The 23,303-nt window shown below is 42.4% G+C and overlaps 1 protein-coding gene across 1 annotated transcript in view; it reads left to right on the forward strand.

Moving 5' to 3' along the window:
* The window catches only part of LOC144677217 (fibrinogen-like protein 1-like protein), a 32,053-nt gene extending 11,246 nt beyond the window's left edge, over positions 1 to 20,807 (forward strand). Inside the window, exons 2-3 of the mRNA XM_078537401.1 lie at positions 19,271 to 19,449; positions 20,167 to 20,807. Coding sequence (XP_078393527.1) covers positions 19,271 to 19,449; positions 20,167 to 20,807 — 820 coding nt within the window. The remainder of the gene's footprint in view (positions 1 to 19,270; positions 19,450 to 20,166) is intronic.
* The last annotated feature ends 2,496 nt before the right edge of the window (positions 20,808 to 23,303 follow it).

The following is a 23,303-nucleotide window of genomic DNA, read 5'->3' on the forward strand; positions in this document are numbered from 1 at the left end:
CTCCCTTTCACTTCCTGATTTACAATTACTTCTGGGATGTTACTTGTGTCCTCTATGGTGAAGAGTGATGCAAAATATCTGTTCAATTCAGCTGCTAGTTCCTTGTTACCCCTTATTAATTCCCCAGACTCACTTTCTATAGGACAAATGCTCACTTTGTTCACTCTTATCTTTTTCAAGTATCTATAGAAAATCTTACTCTCTATTTTTACCTCATCCCAAAGATGGTTTAGTAGTGCACTGAAATACCAGCCTATTGTGCTGAAGTCCTGGAGAGGGGCTTGGATCTACAACTTTCCAAGTCAGAGGTGAGGGCACTATGAACTCAACCACTGCTGACACGTAAAAATGGGGAAACATTCTAGCTCCCACTGGGCTAAGATATGTTGCAAATGTTTGTCTTTTTAAATCAAATCAACAACAAAAGTAATGGTAGGCAGGATTTTTTGGATGGTGGGATTTCCTGCTCCGCCACCTGAAGAGCTGGCAGTGAAAGCATCCCCACTGACCACAGCAGCAACCTGATTGGCCAGCAGCTCTGCAGTCCTGGAACCAGCAGCAGCAGCAGCAGTGGCCAGGACTGGGACTGCAAGCAGTCCCCAGGTTCTAAGTCCTAGAGTCCAGGGCCAGGTAAGTGTGGGGGGGGTTCTCATATCAGGGAGTGGAAGTCAGGCCCAGGGTGGGGTGGGGGAGGTGTGGGTTGGGTTGGGACACGGGGCTGGAGTTCTTGCTGGAGAGGCCAGACGGTACAGGGAACATCTAAGGAGGTGGGGGAGGGGGGAGGTGGTTGAGTGAAACCTTAGTGGAAGGGTGTCTGATGTGGAAAGGGGGCTCTTGAAGGGGACCACCCCCAACTCCCACCCAAGCCCAGGACAGGGTGACCTCCCAGCCCTTCTCCTGTCCCAGAAATCCTCCCACCAGCCATAAAATTGAGGATGGGCAGGAAATGGCCCAGGTAAGTGACCAATAATTGGCCAAGTCGGGGCAGGTAGGGGGCAGAGGGAAGGCAACCCAGGTAAATTTATGGGCCACCTGCCTGCGATCCCACCAGTGGGGTACTCTATAGTTCTGCCCAGTCATTTTAAGGAGGTTCTTAAATGAGGAGATGGAGAGGTGGAGCAGAATGGAGTTCCAGAATGTGGGATCTAGTTGGTTGAAGACACAGCCACCAATAGTGGAATGGTGAGAAGGGTTTGCACTAGAGGACAGAGTCAGAGGAACAGAGAGTTCAGAGTGGGTTGTAGTTCTAGAGAGAGTTACAGAGAAAGATAGAGAGGAATGAGGAGATGGAGGGATTAAAGCACAAAAATGGAATCTTAAATTTAAGGTATTGGGAGATCAGGAACTAATGTAGATCAGTGGGGATAGGGGTGATTGGTGAGCATAATATGGTGTGAGATAAGATATGGTCAGCAGATCTTTAGACACGGTGAAATTTTTGGAGGGTGGGGAATGCGAAGACAACCAAGAGAGCAGTAAAATAGTCACTGAAATAGTTTTATCTGAAGGTGACAAAGGCATGGATAAAGGTTTCCCACTTGTCATGCTCAGTAAAGACATGTCGTATTATAAACTTTCAGTCAATGCTTTCATAAATTGGAACACAAACAAGCTGTTAAGATGACTGCTGCAAATCATGTGACATTTGGCATTTGGACTACAGACAGTATCAAGCCTTTGGTGAACACCTAATTAAACATGGGCATAGGTGAAGGTACCTTATAGTCATTTGTGGAATCAACACATCTCATTGTTTAAGAATGGGCCAATACCTAAAGACTATGGCATTTTCAGACTGCCTGTCACCATGTTTCATATTAGACAAAAGGGACGAGCCAAACTCAATGGGCACTATCAACTTTCCATTGTATCATGATGGTCTCCCTCATCCAAATCAGACTGGGTGGGGCTCAGAAGTGTTAGCCTGGTGGTCATTTGATCAAAACTGGTTTCAGGAACTGCACCTTTATTACACCAGGGCCCAACAGATCCATCAGAACCATCAGTCAACAGCCAGTTTGAGAACCAGACTTTGAAACTGGCTGCAAGTCATCAAGCAATGAAAGTACTTAACCTGTTCCAGCTTCAAAGTTCACCTGAGAACCAACCTCCCAGATATTTGATTACAAGGAACCTCACAACTTGCTGTCAGCCCTTTGCTTTAAAAGACCCTCACTTCAACTTTAAATCATTAAATTTATTCAAGAAACCACAGGCCTCCCGTGTGGGAGATGGAGGATCATGGGAAGAATTTTCGGGTCAGTGAGCAGGGGCAGGGCGCGCTCGCCAAAGTGTAAAATGATGCGCGGTGATGTTGGGCGGACGTCCCGAAATCACCGCGCGTCATTTCGATTTTCAGTTTTGCGGACACGCAGGCGAGTTGGCTGTGTGCCCGCCGAACTGTCAAAGGCCTATTAAGGCCGTTAAAAACTAATTGAATTAATAAAATTAGCTGTCCGTCTAACCTTAAGGTTGGCGGGCAGGCGAAAAGTTCAGGCGGCCTTTGCATTTTTCATGGAACCTCATCCACGGGCGGGATGAGGTTTCATGAAGTGTTTAAAAATTTAATGAAAAATTTTTTAAAAATTAATTGACATGTCCCAGCTCATGTGACACTGTCACATGAGGGGACATGTTTTAAAAGTTTTTAATTTCTTTATTTAAATGTTTAAACCATAAACTAATCTCCCTGAGGCTTCTGCCCACCCCTGCACAGCCCCACCCACCCCCCGACAACGGGTGGAAATTTCTGCCCCATAAATCAGAGATTGAATTCACTGTAATCTGTAAAAGCTCACTATCTTTATCTGTATCAAATCTTTATATGTGTGTGTGTGTGTGTGTGTGTATGTGCTCACTTGTGTGTGTGCTCTTGTGTGTGTGTGAGTGCTTGTGCTTGTTTGTGCATGAAACTGAGTGTATGACATTGTGTTAATTTGGGGTAGGTGTGTGAGAATAAATATCCTTCTTTAGTCTGAACTCACCAAAGCTTGCTGCTGAACTATTTAATTGGAATACGCAGTCCAAGGTTAATAAAAGAAACACGTCTTTCCATACAAAACATACTGATTACAGACGGTAAGAGAGCAGATTCTGTCTGTGACATGCTGATGGGCCAAAATTGGGGCGCAAACAGATAATTTATGGTGCTGGAGGTAGACAGCCTTTGTGATGGACAAGATGTAAGGGTAGAAGCTCAGCATGGGGCTGTTGTCATCATGAACATTATGGTTCAGACTAAGCTGGTGGCCACGGAGAAAGATTGAGGTAATAGGGTTTTTCTTTATTTCTACATGGGATGTGGGCATCGCTGGCAAAGCCAGCATTTGTCGCCCATCCCTAATTGTCACGTGGCTTGCTAGGGCCATTTCAGAGTCAACCACATTGCTGTGGGTCTGGAGTCACCTGTAGGCCAGACCAGGCGAGAATGACTGATTTCCTTCCCTCATTATTGAACCAGATCAGTTTTTAGAACAATTGACGATAGTTTCATGGTTACTATTACTGAAACTGGCTTTATATTCCAGATTTATTAATTGAGTTTAAAATCCACCAGCTGCATGGTGGGATTTCAATCCACGTTCCTAGAGTATTAGCCTGGTCCTTTGAATTCCAGTAATAGTAGCACTGCACCACGAGGTTGTTTTTATGGCAGTGACTCAAGACGATGGCTTCAGTCCTTTCAATATCGAGCTGGAGGAAATTGGGCCTCATTCAAGATTGCACGTTGGAAAAACAATCAGAAAAGTGGTGGAGAGGCAGAGCTGAGTGGCATCAGTAAACATTTGGTAGTTGACTCCTTCTCTGCATGAAATCACTAAGAAGAAGCATTTAGATGAGAAAGTGAAGGGTGGAACCTTGCAAGAATCCCAAGGTAAGGGGTGCAGATGGTTACAGATTCTCCATGCTGGAAAATCCATCTGAACATGTCAGTTTCAGGGTCAATCTCACTGGAAGAATCCATTGCAAAAAAAGCTTCAACCTATATGGTGCTTTTAATTCAGAACCTATCAGTACATTGTGGGTCTTGTGGTGCAGTGGTAGCATCCAGGTACAAGTCTCAATCCAGGACTTGATGGCCATGGAAGGTGTGTTCATAATGTCACTAAACAGGTTGATTACCAACCTGCAAATCCTTCTAATATGCTTATGCCTATGACAGGCAGTAAGAGCGTGAGAGTCTCCTGGTCAGCCAGAACCTGCAGAAGGCATGGCAAATCATTGCTGTACTTTGCCACGCATAACTATGGACAAACACATGGAAGTCCATTGTTGTCAATGTCCTTTTAGGGCATGATACCTAAAGAGAGGGAGAGAATATAATGCAGTTCAGAGTGGTAAGACATGGACTTGGAATTTCATGGCAAGGCAGAAAAGACAAATCAGTTACATTTTGTGATCTTCTTGCAATACACATTTTCCGAAATTTCCTTGGTTATTGGCCAAACTATGGCACAGAGAGCTCAATGGAGATTTGGCAGCCTTGGTCACTGCTTACCCTACTAACCCACTAGATGGTGCCATAACAGCCTCAGAACAGACAACATAACTCAGTAATCTTTGGCAGTGGGAGGTAACTGAGTTATCTATTTTGAAATCACCTTAAACTAATTTTAAAAAGTTATATTAATTGAAGATAGTTTCAATACCCTCCATAATTTCCAGTGTTTGCACATCCTCTTTGCAAATATATCACAGACTGAGAGCGAAGCCGAGGAAAGGAGCACAAATTTCAGGCATGAGGACTTGTGGGCTCCCATTGATGAGATAGAGATGAGACCGGCTACTGAGGACACAGATTGGAGGGCTCCCCTCAAAGTGAGCTGGGTGGTGTGGAGGGAGGTAGCCAGGACATTCAGTGATTCTAGTTTGGGGAAAAAAGCACCAGAGAAAAGTACAATGACATGACCGGAGCAGGCATGGTACGTTTTCTTCAAAACAATAGGGCTTAATGCCATGATGCCTCAAATGCTCTGCCGCTGCCTTTGCTCATCCTCCAGGCCATCCATGATATCACGGGACTGCCCAGTGGACAGTACATTGCAATCGTTAAGCCTTCTGAATGTGTAGAGAGCAGTGGGTGTCCATTGCTTTCACGCAGACATAGGTATCTGGATGCAAAACTGACAAGACCACCAAATTTAAAGAATCAGGAAAAGAGAATAATTTCCAGTCAGCAGGTATGGGCTTCGTAGCTTTAATGATCCACATGTTGATGTCCCTATCAGGATAATCATGCGAGGGCCGTAAATCACATCAAATCCAGGTGACCTGAACTGTCATTTTTCAGTTTAAGTGGCTGCAGCGGTGAAGGAAGCATAAATCCAGGGTATTTGTGATCAACACTGACTGCAATGGTGGGTGATGCTTTGACAACAAACAAATTGACAAACTTTTCTCAGTTTCGCTGAAGGTATCAGTGGAGCAGTGCAAAAATCTCAAATGATTGTGGCGCTATGTAATTAATGGCATAGCTCACACCAGATTATGGTACTTCTATGCTGGAATAATGACACATGCTGTTGATGCATCGTTACTGTAGTACAAGCTTCAAGCAAATCCTGGGCAGTTACATCTTCATGTCTCTATATGCCAGGTCAGTCTAATGGTGGAAGGCTGCTGCATACTGCTTGGTATAAAGGTGCTGTAGTATGATGCAGTATAATCAAAGGGCAGTTGTTGAGGTCGAGGTGGAGGTGGGTTGTTAGCTCTGCTCCTTTAGGAATAAAAAAAGTAGGCAACATTTTCATACAATCCTACGATATAAAAGGAGGCCATTTGATGTATCAGCTGAGCCTGTGCTAGCTCCCTGAAAGGGCTACCGATTGGCCACCCACTCCTCTATTCTTTCCCAATAGTCCTACAAAATTTACCTTAATTTTCTTAATTTTTTTTATGAATAGAGTTATCTTTGAGACAGGGACAATTTAGCCAAGAGCAGAACTAGGGGGTCACAAATGCTAAATTGGTGGCATTGGGAATTGGTACCTGCTACAACCAAAAAAGTCAGTTTTGAAGAAAAGTCTGGGAATTAAGAAGCAATGAGTCAGCTTTTCTTAAAATACCTCGATGATAAATTCTTGTGTGCAGTCTTTGAAAAATGAGCGATTGTGCTGTGATGTCACAAGGCTCATAAAATAAAATTGATGTTTTTACAAGAAGCATTAACTCTGTAGCAAGATTGCAGAACACAGGATTATGATTTTCTACAAATAGCAAAGGAAATCTTCCCATTTCAGTGACTATGTAGGTGATGATAGCATTTGCCGTTTATGAGTCACAATCTTCCATGCTACTCAATGATTACCATATTTGCCATCAGATTCCAGTCAAAAAGAGTGCTTTCAAAACATAACCAAAGCCTGCAAAGCTATATCTCAACATCTTCATGAGGTATATCATTGAGGAATTTCAAGCCAACAATATTTAAAAGGTTCCAGATATTATGTGAGCAATGAAAAAGAGGAAAAGGTTTTATTATCAATAAAATAGGTGATGTGTGAGCCATCACACATAGCCTGGATGCCTCTTAGCTCTTGCAAACATCTACTGCCAGTATCCTAACTCTTGACAAGCCCCGTTCACACATCACTCCTGTGCTTACTGACCAAATTGGTTCCCAGCCTTGCAATATCTCGATTTTAAAATTCTCGTCCTTGTTTTTAAATCCTTCTGTGGCCTCACCTCTCCCTATCTCTGTGACCTCCTTCAGCTCTGCAATCCTCCAAGTTTCTCTGTTCCTCCAATTCTGGCCTTTTGTGCGTTCCCCCATTTTCATTGCTCAGTGTCAAGTTTTGTTTGAAAATTCTCTTGTAAAGTGCCTTGGGACATGTTTCCATGATAAAGGTGCATGTTGTGTTGCAAGTTGTGTTGTCATTGTTTCATTAGAAAAAAGTCACTCATGCTGTACCCTTGCAGACAGAAGAAAGAGCTCATGAGGAATTGGTTACCTGGTAAGAGATGCCAAACACCTCAAGTAAAAAAGTAGATTTTTAGCTTTGCTACAAACAGCAAAATGATTCAGTATTTGCTATTCAGTGATTTGACAAATGATGACGTGTAGTTTATACAACCAAACCTTTTCTATTGCTTAAAGCTACTGCGGATGCTGGAAAAAATAATACCACCACCAAACACATCTTCCCTTCACCCCCCCTGACAGCATTCCGTAGGGATCGTTCCCTCCGGGACACCCTGGTCCACTCCTCCATCACCCCCTACTCCTCAACCCCCACTTATGGCACCTCCCCATGCCCACGCAGAAGATGCAACACCTGCCCCTTCACTTCTTCTCTCCTCACCGTCCAAGGGCCCAAACACTCCTTTCAAGTGAAGCAGCATTTCACTTGCATTTCCCCTAAATTAGTCTACTGCATTCGTTGCTCCCAATGCGGTCTCCTCTACATTGGAGAGACCAAACGCAAACTGGGCGACCGTTTTGCGGAACACCTGCGGTCTGTCCGCAAGAAAGACCCAAACCTCCCTGTCGCTTGCCATTTTAACACTCCACCCTGTTCTCTTGCCCACATGTCTGTCCTTGGCTTGCTGCATTGTTCCAGTGAAGTCCAACGCAAACTGGAGGAACAGCACCTCATCTTCCGACTAGGCACTTTACAGCCTTCTGGGCTGAATATTGAATTCAACAACTTTAGATCTTAAACTCCCCCTCCCCCCATCCCCACCCTGTTTCTTTCCCCCACCCCCCCTTTTTTTTCAATAATTTATATAGATTCTTCTTTCCCCACCTATTTCCATTATTTTTAAATCTAAACTAAAACCTTGTTAGTCTTTCCACCCCACCCCCACTAGAGCTGTACTTTGAATATCCTGTCTTCCATTCTTAATTAGCACTTTTCTCAGACAAATATCACCACCTTCGACACCTCTTTGACCCTTTTGTCTGTGACATCTTTTGATTATCTGCTCATCTCCACAATCACCACACCCTCAATGTGTCTCTCCACCCCCCCCCGCCCCCACCCCACCCACCTTAAACCAATTTATATTTCTCCCTTCTTCTAACTATGCTTCAGTTCTGCCGAAGGGCCATGAAGGCTCGAAACGTTAACTGATTTCTTCTCCGCCGATGCTGCCAGACCTGCTGAGTTTTTCCAGGTAATTCTGTTCTTCTTTTCTATTGCTTAATAGTTACTGTATAGATCATTCATACTAGATGGTCATTAAATGACAATTTTCTAAATATAATAAAAGTATATGAAGCATCGCCTCATAAGTCAACACGTTTATCACCAGGATGACGTTGTATCACTTTTTATGGGGCTGATAATGTTTTTTACTGAGGAATGCTATAGAGCTTAACGATAGAGTGAAACAAACTTAACATCCTGTTACAACATTTCATTCAACAAAGCAAAAACTAGCATTTCTGATTATGTTGCCTTTTTAAAAGTCCTCTTGAACTTTTGGTATACTCTTATTAGTAATTTACCAAATGCAGTAACTGACATTCATCAATTTTCCCCTTTTGTGGACCATGAAGCTGCTAAAACCAAAAAATGCTACAAGGGAGTGTTAAGGTATTGGAGGTGTTGACAGGCTTAAAGGTAGACAAATTTCCAGGTCTGGATGAGTTGTGTCCCAGGCTACTGAGGGAGGCAAGGGGGGAGATCGCAGGGGCTCTGACCCAAATTTTTAATTCCTCTATGACCACGGGGGAGGTGCCAGAGGACTGGAGGACAGCTAATGTGGTTCTACTATTTAAGAAGGGTTGTAGAGATAAGCCAGGGAACTACAGGCCAGTGAGTTTCTAGTCAGTGGTAGGGAAACTATTGGAGAAAATTCTGAAGGAGAGAATCTATCTCCACTTGGAGAGGCAAGGTTTGATCAGGGATAGTCAGCATGGCTTTGTCAGAGGGAGGTCATGCCTAACAAATTTGATTGAATTTTTTGAGGAGGTGACCAGGTGTGTAGATGAGGGTAGTGCAACTGATGTAGTCTACATGGATTTCAGCAAAGCCTTTGACAAGGTCCCACATGGGAGACTTATAAAGAGGCAAATGCACGTGGGATACAGGGTAATTTGATAAGGTGGATTCAAAATTGGCTCAGCTATAGGAGACAGAGGGTGACGACAGAAGGATGCTTTAGTGACTGGAAGCCCGTGTCCAGTGGCGTACCACAGGGATCTGTGCTGGGTCCCCTATTATTCATCATTTATATAAACGACATAGATGACTATGTGGGGGGGAGGATTAGTAAGTTTGCAGATGACACAATGATTGGCCAGGTGGTTAACAGTGAGGTTGAGTATCTTGGGCTACAGGAAGATATAGACGAGATGGTCAAATGGGCAGATAAGTGGCAAATGGAATTTAACCCTGAAAAGTGTGAGGTGATACACTTTGGAAGGAGTAATTTGATAAGGAAGTATTCAATGAATGGCATTACACTAGGAAGTTCTGAGGAACAAAGGGACCTTGGTGTGTGTGTCCATGGTTCTTGGTGTGTGTGTCCATGGCGGAGGGGCATGTTAGTGGGGTGGTGAAAAAGGCATATGGGACACTTGCCTTTATTAATTGAGGCATAGATTACAAAAGTAGAGAGGTCATGTTGGAGTTGTGAGGCCATAGCTGGAGTACTGTGTGCAGTTCTGGTCGCCACATTATAGGAAGGATGTGATTGCACTGGAGTGGGTGCAGAGGAGATTCATCAGGATGTTGCCTGGGATGAAACATTTAAGTTATGAAGAGAGGTTGGATAGACTTGGGTTGTTTTCGTTGGAGCAGAGAAGACTGCGGGGCGACCTGATCGAGGTGTACAAGATTATTAGGGGCATGGACAGGGTGGATAGGGAGCAGCTGTTCCCTTTAGTTGAAGGGTCAGTCACAAGGGGACATAAGTTCAAGGTGAGGGGCAGGAGGTTTAGGGGGATGTGAGGAAAAACTTTTTTACCCAGAGGGTGGTGATAGTCTGGAATGTGCTGCCTGGGAGGGTGGTAGAGGCGGATTGCCTCACATCCTTTAAAAAGTACCTGGATGAGCACTTGGCATGTCATAACATTCAAGGCTATGGGCCAAGTGCTGGTAAATGGGATTAGGTAGGTAGGTCAGATGTTTTCTCATGTGTCAGTGCAGACTCGATGGGCTGAAGGGCTTGTTCTGCACTGTGTGATTCTGTGATTCTGTGAAGGCTTTGGGATGTTCTGCGGTAGGAGCCAAATCCCTTGCTATACAACCCCTTTCTGCCATATCTTTCCCCACTCTCTCATTCTTACATCCTCTGAAATATCACCCCTAAATTTGCCTCGCCTTCCGTCCTTCTCTTGATACCTTCCCTATATCTAGGCTTCTCAATAGTAAGAGCTTTTGTCATTGATTTCACTACAGTTAATTAGGAAAAATCATGCTGTGAGTGATTCTCTGAGTAAAATCATATCCCTGGGCAGTACAACTCACCGTTCCTTACTTTCCCTTTGTTATCCTCTTGTTATTGTTTTGGAGCAGTGCCTCATGGTCTAATTTAAAGGCCTAGGTGGATATAAATTTGATGTTTCACTTTACATTATTCAGCCATTATCAAGTTCCATAGATAATGCCCCAGAATTTACTTAGAGCAGAACATCTCAAGGCATTGGTTAGACAGACCACAGGTTAGATTTTCCCCCTCATACTTCAGCTCGAATATTTTTTGCCTTGCAAGTTGCTCAAAGTGTGAGGGCAATGGGGCATCAGGGATGTTGGTGAACAACAATCTATTTCCTTGATCAATGAGATTTAAGGATTGAGAAAGAAATGGTGGAATGGCGGAAAAGGAAATCGGGTGTATTAGAGTTAAGTCAGGTGCAGAAAGAGAAAGAAAGGGAAAGAAAGATTGGATTAACAGAGAGAGAAAAAGAGACAGAAAAGAAAAGCAAGAAAAAATGTAAAAATATAAAACTTTACACTTTAAAATTCTCTAACAATAATTTACTGCCTGCAGTAATGAGACTCATAAGGAAAGAAGAAATAGGAGCAGGAGCAGGCCATTTGGCCCCTCAAGCCTGCCCCGTCATTCAATAAGATCATGGCTGATCTGCCCCAGGCCTCAACCTCTCTTTTGTGTCAGCTCCTCATAGCCCTCAACTTCCCGATGTTTTAAAAATCTATCTACCTCCTCTTTAAATACTTTCAGTGATCTAGCCTCCACAGCTCTCTGAGGTAGAGAATTCCAGACATTCACTACCCTCTGAGAGAATAAATTCCTTCACATCTCATGAGTTTAAATAAAAGTTTAAATGAGTGTCCCCTTGTGCTTTAACTAGGTCCCCTAGTCCAAGATTCCTGCACTAGTGGAAACATCTTCTCACCATCTACCCTGTCAAGCCCCCTCAGAACCTTGTATGTTTCAATTAGATCACCCCTCATTTTTCTCAACTCTAATGAGTAAAGACCTTATCAAGCCGTTCTTGATAAGTCAACTCCTTCATCCCAGGAATCAGCCTAGTGAATCTCTTTTGAACTGCCTCCAATGCCAGTATATCCTTTCTTAAATACGGGACCAAAACTGTACACAGTACTCCAAGTGCGGCCTCACCAACACCCTGTACAGTTGCAACAAGACGTCCCTATTTTTTAAACTCCAACTAGAGCACAGGCCAAAATTCCATTTGCCTTCTTAATTACTAGCTGCACCTGCAAGCTAACCATTTGTGTTTTGTGCACAAGAACACCAGGATCCCAGCTTCAATGTTCCCTTTCTGGGATGGAGTGGTTGAATGGCATTATAGAAATATAAATCTTGTCATTATAAGAGTGCTTATTCTGTTCATTACCAGACCTAACCTTCAGCCATGAGTTGAATTGCCAATAGAGCAATTTCTTGAAACTCACAGGGAAGTTGAGGATGAGCTGTCATTTTTGCAACGCTAATGGTGGAATGGCACAAAACATCCAGCAATTTGTGAACAAATACAAAAATACCTGGAAAAACTCAGCAGGTCTGACAGCATCTGCGGAGAGGGATACAGTTGTCGTTTCGAGTCCGTATGACCCTTCATCAGAACTAAGACATATAGAAATGAGATGAAATATAAGCTGGTAGAAGGCTCATATGGACTTAAAACGTCAACTGTATCCCTCTCCGCAGATGCTGTCAGACCTGCTGAGTTTTTCCAGGTATTTTTGTTTTTGTTCTAGATTTCCAGCATCCGCAGTATTTTGCTTTTATCTTAGCAATTTGTGCTGATTTGCAACTCATGGGGTATCTCTTCCTTGCCAAATATTGCCGGATAATTTACACACTTGAAACAGCATGTGCATTCAACTCGCTGTTATCTTGCCAGCTGACTCTGGCCCATTATCATCATGACTACAACTCTAATTTTTCATAAAATATTCAATCATTGATAGCCACACACATTTCTATATGATTCAATCTTTTCTTGAGGTATTGTCCAGTCAGCTCCTTTTTAAATAAAGCAGTTGATGCATTAATGATATTTGATGGGATCTTATTTCAAGTGCCTCCTTCAATTCTCTAGTCTACACTGAGTTTTACCAATTTCGTACTTGTGTTCAAAATCCAAATAAAAGTTTCAGACTTACACATTTTCCTTTATCCCTGTCCTTTAACACTGAAAAGACATGGGCCAGGATTTTTCGCTTGGTGTGCGGGCACGTGCCCGAACACCCGAGCGTGAAATAAAGCGCGTTGACGTCGGCCGAGCGCGCCATCTCCGGTGTGCACCCGCCAACAATTAAAAGGCCTATTAAGGCCATTAACAATTGTGCTGAATTTTTCGCTGCCCGTTCAGCCTAACGGTTGACGGGCAGGCGAAAAGGCCAAGCGGCCTTTGCATTTTTTAGGAAACCTCATCCACATGCGGATGAGGTTTCCTAAAGCAAATAAGAATCAAATAAAAAAATTTACACTTGAATTAAAAACATGCCCCTGCTCATGTGACAGTCACATGAGGGGACATGTTTTATGACATTTTTATTCTGTTCATTAGTTTTTTTAAACAGCGCTTCATCTCCCTGAGGCAGCTTCGTGCATCAGGGAGATTGACGCGCCCTTTCGCGCATATGCATGAAGCTCACGCTAGGACCGCTCGCCCTCCTCCCCCACCCCCCCCACCCCCCCGTCTGCACAGACAGCGCTTAGCGCGGCCGCTCGCGTTCCACGCTGGGCGGGCTTTAATTGGCCCGCCCGGTAAAATTGTGGTGCGGTGCCGATCGCAGGCGGTGGTCAGCTTCCCAATTGCCTCCGCCGAGAATCCCCGCCAAGGGCAAAGTTCTGCCCATGAAAGTAAAAGTTTGTCTATTCCTTTGGGACATTTAAAACCAGATGATAATAAGTGATTGCTGTAAAAGTTAAACAATGCTATTCAAATGTGCATACATGTCCTAGTCGGATCCAAGCCGGTTACATGGAAAGCATGTATGCCGGGAATTTCTAAAAACTATTAACTGCAGAGAAAACAAGGGCAGCAAAGAGACAAGGTAAACAAACCAAAAAGATAAGGAAAAGGTGAAAGGGAGACTGAAAGTGAGTGAGAGGCAGACTTGCCAAGAGATTTAAAACTGGAGAGAAACTGCAGCATGCTGCACTACAGTGGGTTCTGGGTGTCTTCATACTTGAATACAAAAGGTCAGTGTGCAGGTACAGCAAGTAATTAGGAAGGATTTCAAATGAAATGTTATCTTTTATTGCAAGGGGAATGGAGCATAAAAGTATGAAAGTCTTGTTACAACTGTACAGGGTATTGGTAAGACCACACCAAGGTTGCTGTGTACAGTTTTGGTCTCCTTGCTTGAGGAGAGATGCATTTGCATTGGAGACAGTTCAGGGCAGGTTCACTAGGTTGATTCTGGGGATGAAGGGGTTGTCTTGTGAGGAAAGGCTGAGCATGTTGGGCCTGTAACTCATTGGAGTTTAGATGAATGAGGGGCGATCTTATTGAGACATATAAGGTTCTGAGGGGACTTGACAGGACAGATGCTGGGAAGATGTTTGACTCCCCTTGTGGGGGAGTCTAGAACTACGATGCACAGTTTCAAAATAAGGGCCTCCCATTCAAGATAAAGATGAGGAGGAATTTCTTCTCTTAGATGATTGTTAACCTTTGGAGTTCTCCAGCCCAGCAGGCTGGATCATTGAACATTTTCAAGGCTGAGTTAGACAGGTTTTTGATCTCGAGGGTTATGGGAAGCAGCAGGAAAGTGGAGTTAAGGCCACAATCAAATCAGCCATGATTTTATTGCACGGTGGAGCAGGCCAAGGGGCCAAATGGCCTGCCCCTGCCCCTATTTTTTATATTCTTATGTTCTTAGGAGGTTACTCGTGCATGAAAGCAGAATCAAACACTTTACTTAATTAGCAGTTACACTGAATGAACCATTGCTAAGAACTAAAGACTGCTTATTGTTCAATTATAAAGGTTTTCTAAAAGCAAAATGAAGAAGATTGCATACATTTTTTTAATTCATTGGATGAGGGCATCACTGGCTAGGCCAGCATTTATTGCCCATGCCTAAGTGCCCTTGAGAAGGTGGGGGTGAGCTGCCTTGAATTGCTGCAGTCCATGTGGTGTAGGTAGTGCAATCTTCTGCGGCAGTTTGATAAAACTTGCTAGGCCATTTCAGAGTCAACCACATTGCTGTGTATCTGGAGTCACCTGACCAGGTAAGTATGGCAGATATCCCTTCTCTAAAAAGGATTAGAAACCAGATGGGCTTTTAGAACAATTGACAATGGTTTCATGGTCATCATTAGACTTTTAACTCTGGATTTTTATTGAATTCAAATTCCACCATCTGCCATGTTGGGATTCAAATCCGGGTCCCCAGACCATTACCCTGGGTCTCTGGATTACTAGTCCAGTGACAATACCGCTACACCATCACCTCCCCACATACTGTTGACAAATATCTTTCTTTCTGTTCAGAGTCAATTAGAGGTAATACTTTTTCCCATTGCCATATTTAGAGTGGTTTAATATACACCTCTGTGGTAACCTATCTGTCTAACTCACTAATATCCAGCAGAGAAAGAAAATAACCTGGTTTGGAATGCACCCAATTCCAGTTCCACATGACAGGTTGACATTGAGTGCTTTCAGGACAACTCTTGGTGAGCAATAAATACTTCCCTGCCAGTGTCATCCACATCCTGAAAGCCAGACTTCTTCAAGGAGGCTTTCAGGGTATCTTTGAAAAGTTTCTGCTGGCCACCCTGTGACCTTTGACCAGTCATGAGCTGGGAGTAGACACCGCACTTCGGAAGGCAAGGGTTCAGCATTCTGATGCAGTGACCCTTCGAGTGCAGTTGCAGTGCAAGAGTGGTCATCTCTCGGTTCAGGATGTCTGCTTCCTGGAAGATGCTCATGCTCGTACGGTGATTCACCCAGGCGATATGTAGGATCTTCAGTAGGCACCGCTGATGGTAGCTGGGAAGAGAGTGTACTGGACTGCTCACTATGGCGAGCCCTGCTTCACCAAGGTGTAGTTGATTTTGAAACAGTGCATGTGATGAAGGTGAGAGCAAGGAGGAAGCTCAAGAAGGCGTGCAACCCCTCCTTGACCACAGACTGACCAATTGACTGACTAATGGCTGACTGCCATGTGGAATGTGGACTTTGGATTTTTAAAAAAATGTTTCTCCCTTAGCCTTTTACTTTCCCTTCCACACCTCCTTTACTTTGCACTGACTTAACCCCTATCTCTTACAGCCCTCGCTCTTTCTCGCCACCTTATCTTGTCTATCTCTCTCCCTCTCTTTATGGTAGGGCTCAGTGACAAGCATCCTGCTTGATCTGAGGGACTCCAGGGAAAACAAACACTCTTTATTAATTCATTACAATCATAATACCATTAACAGCCAATGCTTGTCACAGCAATGTAGCTCTCCACACTTATCTTACATCCAAACAACATGTTTGCATCAGGTGGTGAATAAAAGATAAAATAGCATCAACACTTTAACTAATCTATACAAATAAATATGTAAGTGCATATTTATAATGTTGACAAAAGCAGCATCAGCAGATACAACAGAGTCATTATCGTGGTTAATTATACACAAGTTGGATTCCTCTTGGTGAACTTTGAATACAAAATGTTCTGGCAATTTCTCAAGGTATGCATAGAGTTCCAATCTTAGAGCAGAAATATGGTGAGTTTATGATCATTAGACCAGAAAAGAAAAAGAGCATTAAAAATCCCATTTTGTTTTCATCATTCGTGGCTTATGAGCATCGCTGACTAGGCCAGCATTTGTTTCCCATCCCTAACTGTCCTTGAGAAGGTTACAATGAGCTGCATTCTTGAACCACTGCAGTCCATCTGATGCAGGTGTGCCCACAGTCCTGTTAGCAAGCAGGTTCCAGAATTTTTACCCAGTGACAGTGAAGGAACGGAAATATAGTTCCGATCTGAAGAAGGGTCATACGGACTCAAAACGTCAACTCTGTTTCTCTCTCCATAGTTGCTGTCAGACCTGCTGAGTTTTTCCAGCATTTTCTGTTTGTGACTTGTAGGTGGTGGTGTCCCCATGCATCTGCTGCCCTGTCCTTCTAGGTGATAGAAGTTGAAGATTTGGAAGGTGCTGTTGAAGGAGCCTTGGTGAGTTGCTGCAGATCACCTTGTATATGGTACACACTATGCATCAGTGGTGGAGGGAGTGAATGTTTAAGATGGTGGGTGGAATGCCAATCAAGCTGGCTGCTTTGGCTTGGATGGCATTGAGATTCTTGACTATTGTTGGAGCTGCACTCATCCAGGCAACTGGAGAGTATTCCAGTACACTCCTGACTTGTGACTTACAGATGGTGGACAGGCTTTGAGGAGTCAGGCGGTGAGTTACTCGCAACAACTTCTGACTTGCTCTTGCAGCCACAGTATTTATATGGTTAACCCAGTTAAATTTCAGGTCAATGATAATCCCCAGGATGTTGATGGTGGGAGATTCGGTGATGGTAATGCCATTTAATGTCAAGTGAAGATGGATAGATTTTCTCTTGTTGAGATGGTCATTGCCTGACATTTATCAGCCCAAGCCTGAATTTTGTCCAAGTTTTGCTGCATGTGCACACAGACTGCTTCAGTATCTGAGAAGTTGCGAACGTTACTGGGCACCGTGCAATCCTCATCAAACATCTCCAATTCTGACTTTATGATGGATGGAATGTCATTGATGAATCAACTGAAGATGGTTTGGGTCTAGGACACTACCCTGAGGAACTCCTGCAGCGACGTCCTGGGACTGAGATGGCTGGCCTCTAACAACCCCAACCACCATCCTTTGTATTAGGCATGATTCCAAACAGTGGAGTGTTTTCCTCCTGATTTTCATTGACTTCTATTTTTCCAGGGCTCCTTTTTGCCACACTTGTTTAAATTCTACTTTGATGCCAAGTGCAGTCACCTCTCACCTCACCTTAATGCCACACTCAACACCAAGACCTGACTTTCCTGCTAATATAAAGAATGCTGAAATATGCTGAGAGATAAGACACCATGCAGGCTGTTGTAGTGAATGGTAGAAATCTTTCAGGAATCCTAAAATCCCCTGTTACACATTGGAATTCATAGCCAAGGTCATTTTTGTTTAGTCATTGATACCAAATTCTGTTTGCATTCTATGGTTCTGCCCATCTATATGTAAGTGATGGATTCATATTGAATGAATGCAACATGAAGGACACAATGGAATCAGTTGAGTTGTGCTAGGATATTAAATGGCTGGATTTACTAAAATTAGGTTCATAACTTTCAACGGTGGGATTGAACAGGAGAGTCCAGTACCAGAACCACTGCCCCTGCCACTAGGCTTGGGTTATTGAGGCTTGCTGCAGGAAGAGTAACTTAGAGAAGGTGTGGAGATCTCAGGAAACAATGATCCGGAGAATGAGGCAGCACACAGGTTGGCTGCACCAGCTGAGTAGGTCAGGTCAGACAGCAGTTGAGTCAACCATGTTGATGTGGGAATGGAGTCACATGTAGGCCAGACTGGGTAAGGACAGCAGGTTTCCATCTGAGCCGTACTGAACCATTACTGATGGCAGCTGTTTACTTCCACATATCTTAAAATGAATGCAAATTTTCAAACTTTCATGATGAGATTTGAACTCTCAAACTCTGGATTACAGTAACATAAGCACTATATTACTTGTTAGGAATGCATGAATGCATACTCTCATCAGGATTACATGTCTTGTCATTTGTAGAGAGAGGGGACATCACATAGCAATAACTTTATGGGCCAGAGGAACCCAAAATGAAATTTGAAATGGACTAGGCTTTGCTACAATCATTATGTAAGTTGTACAATGTGTTATTTTCCTTAAATAATTTGCTTTCCTTTTTTCTCTACCATCCTTATTTAATCTTAGAAATATCATTTTGCCCTTTTCCAGTGGACTGTGCATATTCTGTTTTTTGCTTAATATTTTTCCTCCTGGAATCCACACCCTAAATTATAGAATAATAGAATCATACAGCACAGAAGGAGGCCATTCAGCCCATTATACCTCTGCAGGTTCTTGAAACAGCTGTCCAATTAGAGCAGGGCAGTGGAACTTTCTCCATAACAATTCCCCTTTTTCTTTTTCAAGTACACATTCAATTGCCTTTTGAAAGTTCAGGAAGAAATAGAAAGGCTGTTTAAGTGGGCACACACATAACTGCTGTAAACCTAATGCTATTGTGATCACTGATTCCTAAATGTTCTCCTGCTGAAATATGTTCCACTTGCCCCATGTCCTCCCTCTCCTTGCCCTTTACAATATTATTATCTCAGAGTATATTAGGATGACCCCATCCCCCCACTTATCGTGTCTCTTCTGTCTTTGATCTTCCTGAAATCTGCCTGTAAGCTCGGTCAAACATCTCCTTCCCATTATTTCGTGTTCTATGGTCTACACCCAGCAGCATAAACATATCCTATTTTGATATGGCTGTTTGTTTTGACATCTTCATTTTAAAATTGCTTAATCACTATAACCTGGAAATTCTGAACTCAAGGAACTTATTGTATTTTATGACACTAGGTAGGCATAAATTATCTGCTACTATTTTCAAGCTGTTAAGGTGTGTTCTTGACATTAAAATTTGCAGATGTTCAATATATTTTGTGTAAATATTCAGCTGGTTAATGATTTTACATCTAACATGACCCAGGTATAAAATGTAGGAAGCGTTGCGCCCAGTGTTTCATATCTTTTTTGTTAAGTACTTCACAAAGGAGTTGCCTTCAGTGAGTTGTGGTTTCTTTTAAGCTGGCATAAGTACTAAATATTGAATTGCTTAATCAAAACTATTTTTATCTTTTTCAGAGTTTGCAACATGTTTTCCCAAAGAACATTGAGTTTTATGCTCCTTGCCGTCTTTATGGTTGAGAACTGCTCGGCATACACCACAGTCTTTTCTACACTCAACAGAATTGACAACATAAAAGTGTTGACCATGGAGCAAAAGGCAAAAATTTTGAATTTAGCTGATTACAAAAAGGGAGGTAAATGATTACAAGTGGCTTTGGTTATAATGCATGCATTTTTACATCGTAACTAATTATTTGCCTTATCAGATAGGCTGCAGTTATACTCAAATTTCCGTGTCATTACCAAGCATTGTTGTATATTGAGTCAAAACTGGGTAATGTAAAGCAACGGGTCAGATTTTGATTTAAGACCAAGAAGTGTGAGATCCTCCCTAGGATTCTGAATCACAGAACCAGGACATTACATGGAGTGGAATCTAACTCCAGTTTAAGATGCTGGTATTTAGGATTTTAATGGTTTATTTTATTGAAGAGCTGGACCAAAAGGTATTCAGGGCATTTTGCTTATCTTGTTAATGATACTCGATGGCCAATTTAGCAGGATAGTTTTGACACTAATAAAGAATCATACAGGAGACAGTGTACGTGTTATGCTGATGTTTCAGGAATAGAGCTGATTCTTTGTTTCTACTCTGTGTTGTAATGCCACGGAACAACACAAATTAACCATGACCCATATTTCTGGGTTGGGCCTTTCAAAAGTAAATCATGACCATTACTCATATTTGTCAATGTCTTGCATTTTAACGTCAAACATTCAGTGACACAAAATTGACATGAAAGTACAACATGCAAGAGCAATTTTGGGTAGTTTTCAATTATGATAACATGACCGTAATATAACAATTTGTAAATTGACATGATTTTCTATTGACATCATTGATTTTACAGTACTGCACCGAGACTGCAGGGCATTGAACCGTCTTCAAGATAAGCCCAGTGGTATCTATGTTATTAAACCCAGTGGAAGTAACCCTTTCGTGGTCTACTGTGACATGGACACTCAAGGTGGTGGATGGGTGGTGCTGCAACGTGTCTCGAAGCAAAGCGATACTCAATTTGCAAGGCATTGGTCTGCTTACAAGCATACTTTTGGTGACGTGGAAGATGACCACTGGCTGGGAAATGAATACATTCATCTTATCACACAACATGTCCATTATGAAGTGAAATTTGTCATTGGGAGCAAATCTGAGAGAGTAGAGGTTAATTATACCAGCTTTACCGTTGAAGATGAAAATAATAAGTACAAACTGAGGCTGGGCGCTCCCATCGGTGGTTCTGTGTCTTATGATTATTTGAGTAATGTCAATAAAGATGGCTGTAGTGATAATATGATGTTTTCTACCAGCGATCAGGATAACGATAGAGATCTAACAAGGAATTGTGCAGCTACATTTGGAGGGGGTTGGTGGTTCAATAAGTGCTCGTCTGTAATTTTCAATGAAAAACAAATTCGCTGGCCGGGCATTTGTGATGACTGTCTAAATGCCACCATTTTAATCAGACCATCCTTTGTAAATTGCTTGTAATCTAGCTATCAAACATGTTGCTGAATGGTAAAACACATGTTGTGCTCTTGATTTTTTGGCAACTGTAATAAACCTTGTATTCTTTGATCCAGTTCAGTAGTATAGTAATAAATATATCAAAATTATAACCCCATCTTGTTTCTTGTTTGAATGACTGAAATAAGTGAAAGAAAGAATAATCTGGTTGTGTGTTGAAAACACAGTTTTCTTGTCAAGAAGCTGCATGGATTTTTTTTTTAGAATTTTAAAAAGAGATTCCTGCATGAATATGGGCATGTTATTTTCCTTAACATAGGATGTATGGCACAGAAACAGGCCATTCAGCCCAACCAGTCCATGCCGGTGTTTATGTTCCACTCGAGCCTCCCCTGATCTCTTTTCACCTAAACCCACCATCGTAACCATCTATTCCCTTCTCCCTCATATGCTTCTAAAAGCAAAATACTGGTGCGGTTGCCGCAAATCTGAAATAAAAACAGAAAATGCTGGAAATACTCAGCAAGTCTAGCAGCGTCTGTGGAGAGAGAAACAGAGGTGACGTTTCAAGTTGTGACCTTTCATCGGAACGTTCTGATAAAGGATTATGACCTGAAGTGTTAACTCTGTTTCTCTCTCTGCAGATGCTGGCAGGCCTGCTGAGGATTTCCAGCATTTTCTGTTCTCTATTCCTCAAATGCTTGGCTAGTTTCCCCTTAATGCATCTACACTATTTGCTTCAACCGCTTCCTGTGGTTTGCGAGTTCCACATTCTTACCACTCTTTATCGGAGGCTTTTCGAAAATCCGGATAAGTAACATTTCTTTCTCTTTATTCTTTCATGGGGTGTGGGCTTTGCTGGCTGGGCCAGCATTTATTGCCCATCCCTAATTACCCTTGCGAAGGCAGTGGTGAGCTGCCTTCTTGAACCACCGCAATCGGTGTGGTGTAGGTACGCCCACAGTGCTGTTATGGAGGGAGTTCCAGGATTTTGACCCAGTGAAGGGATAGCGATATATTTCCAAGTCATGATGGTGAGTGGCTTGGAGGGGAACTTCCAGGTAGCAGCATTCCCATGTGTCTGCTGCCCTATTAACGTCATCATTACTTACACAGCAATTCCGGCCTAAAAAATTCACATATTCTAGGATGTTGCTAATTTTGATATTAAGTACTGCTAGTGTACACCCATTTTATCGTACACTACATCAGTGTTTCAATGGTTCCTAACATAAAGAACTCTTATTGTAACAAACTTACACACATTCCACAGGCAACTACATTTCAGATATGTGAGGAAGAAAGCTATAGTTATTAAAAAATTATACATTTACAGAATACTTTCTGTGTACTGTATGTGCTCATTCTCACCTGTGCTTTGGTTCTGGAACATTAACCATGTCAAAAGCTGACTGATGGCTGTGCATTGCAGCATTTTCTATTCTTATAAGTAGAATGTACTAGTTATCTTACAACAGTGTTGCGAACAATTAGCACTTCTATTTCATAAAAGCTGACATTCATATTTTTTAATGAAATCTTCAATGTGACTTTGTATCTTTGTTGAGACATGCCTGATAACTGGAGTTGAACTTGTTTCTTTGGAGAAAATGAAATAAAGGGGAGTCAGCAGCTTAATTATTCAATAGCTGAGAGGTATAAATGATGTACATTAAGCAGCTTATTGATTTAGATTGTCTACAAAGAATCAAAGGGTGCAGATTTAAAATTTGCTTCCATCAAGTGGGACAGGTGATGAGAAGAAAAGTTTTCCCAAAGAGGTCCAAGGGTAGAAAGTTCCCAAAAAATGTGATCAAGGTCAGGATGATTAATTCTTTGTCAAGGAGTTGGATGCATACCAGTTTGGGACTTGGATCGGGACTTATAGAATTAGACATACACTGGAATATTATCTGGAAAACAGGCGATTAGGTTAGGATTGTGGTGATGTGAAGATGAATTAACTAATTTTCCTAAATGGCAGTATACTTTCGTTCAATTGTTAACTTTAAATTTAAGATCAGTAGGTTCCTGTTAACCAAAGATGTCAAGGGATATGGAGCCAAGGTGGGTATGTGGTGACAGGTCACAGAACTGCCATGATCTCATTGAATGGCAGAGTAAGCTCGAGGGGCCAAATGGTCTATTCCTGATCATTTGTTCCTATTAATGTACTTGCTTGAATGACCATTGGGAAGCAGGGAGGTGTCACACAGAATTTAAAGAGTTAAATGCACGGGGTAGAGCCCATGGTAGGATATCTTATATGTGGTCTAATGAAAGGGTTGGGGAGATGGATAAACGTGTTTTTCTTCTACCATGCTTCCTTAATTGGTTGCCATGATACATAGCAAAGATTTATTATGACAGCAAGTTATGCATAAGTGTGTATTTCCCTCTGTGACAGTTTAAAGCCACATTTTCAAATGCAATCACCTCATGAAAGATGTTGATACTCTATTATAAATCAGGATCAATGCACTCTCCAGGCCTAGTGTTGATCACCTAGAGGAGGGAGAG

Source organism: Cetorhinus maximus, unplaced genomic scaffold (assembly GCF_964194155.1).
Source record: "Cetorhinus maximus unplaced genomic scaffold, sCetMax3.hap1.1 HAP1_SCAFFOLD_2312, whole genome shotgun sequence".
Lineage (NCBI taxonomy): Eukaryota > Metazoa > Chordata > Chondrichthyes > Lamniformes > Cetorhinidae > Cetorhinus > Cetorhinus maximus.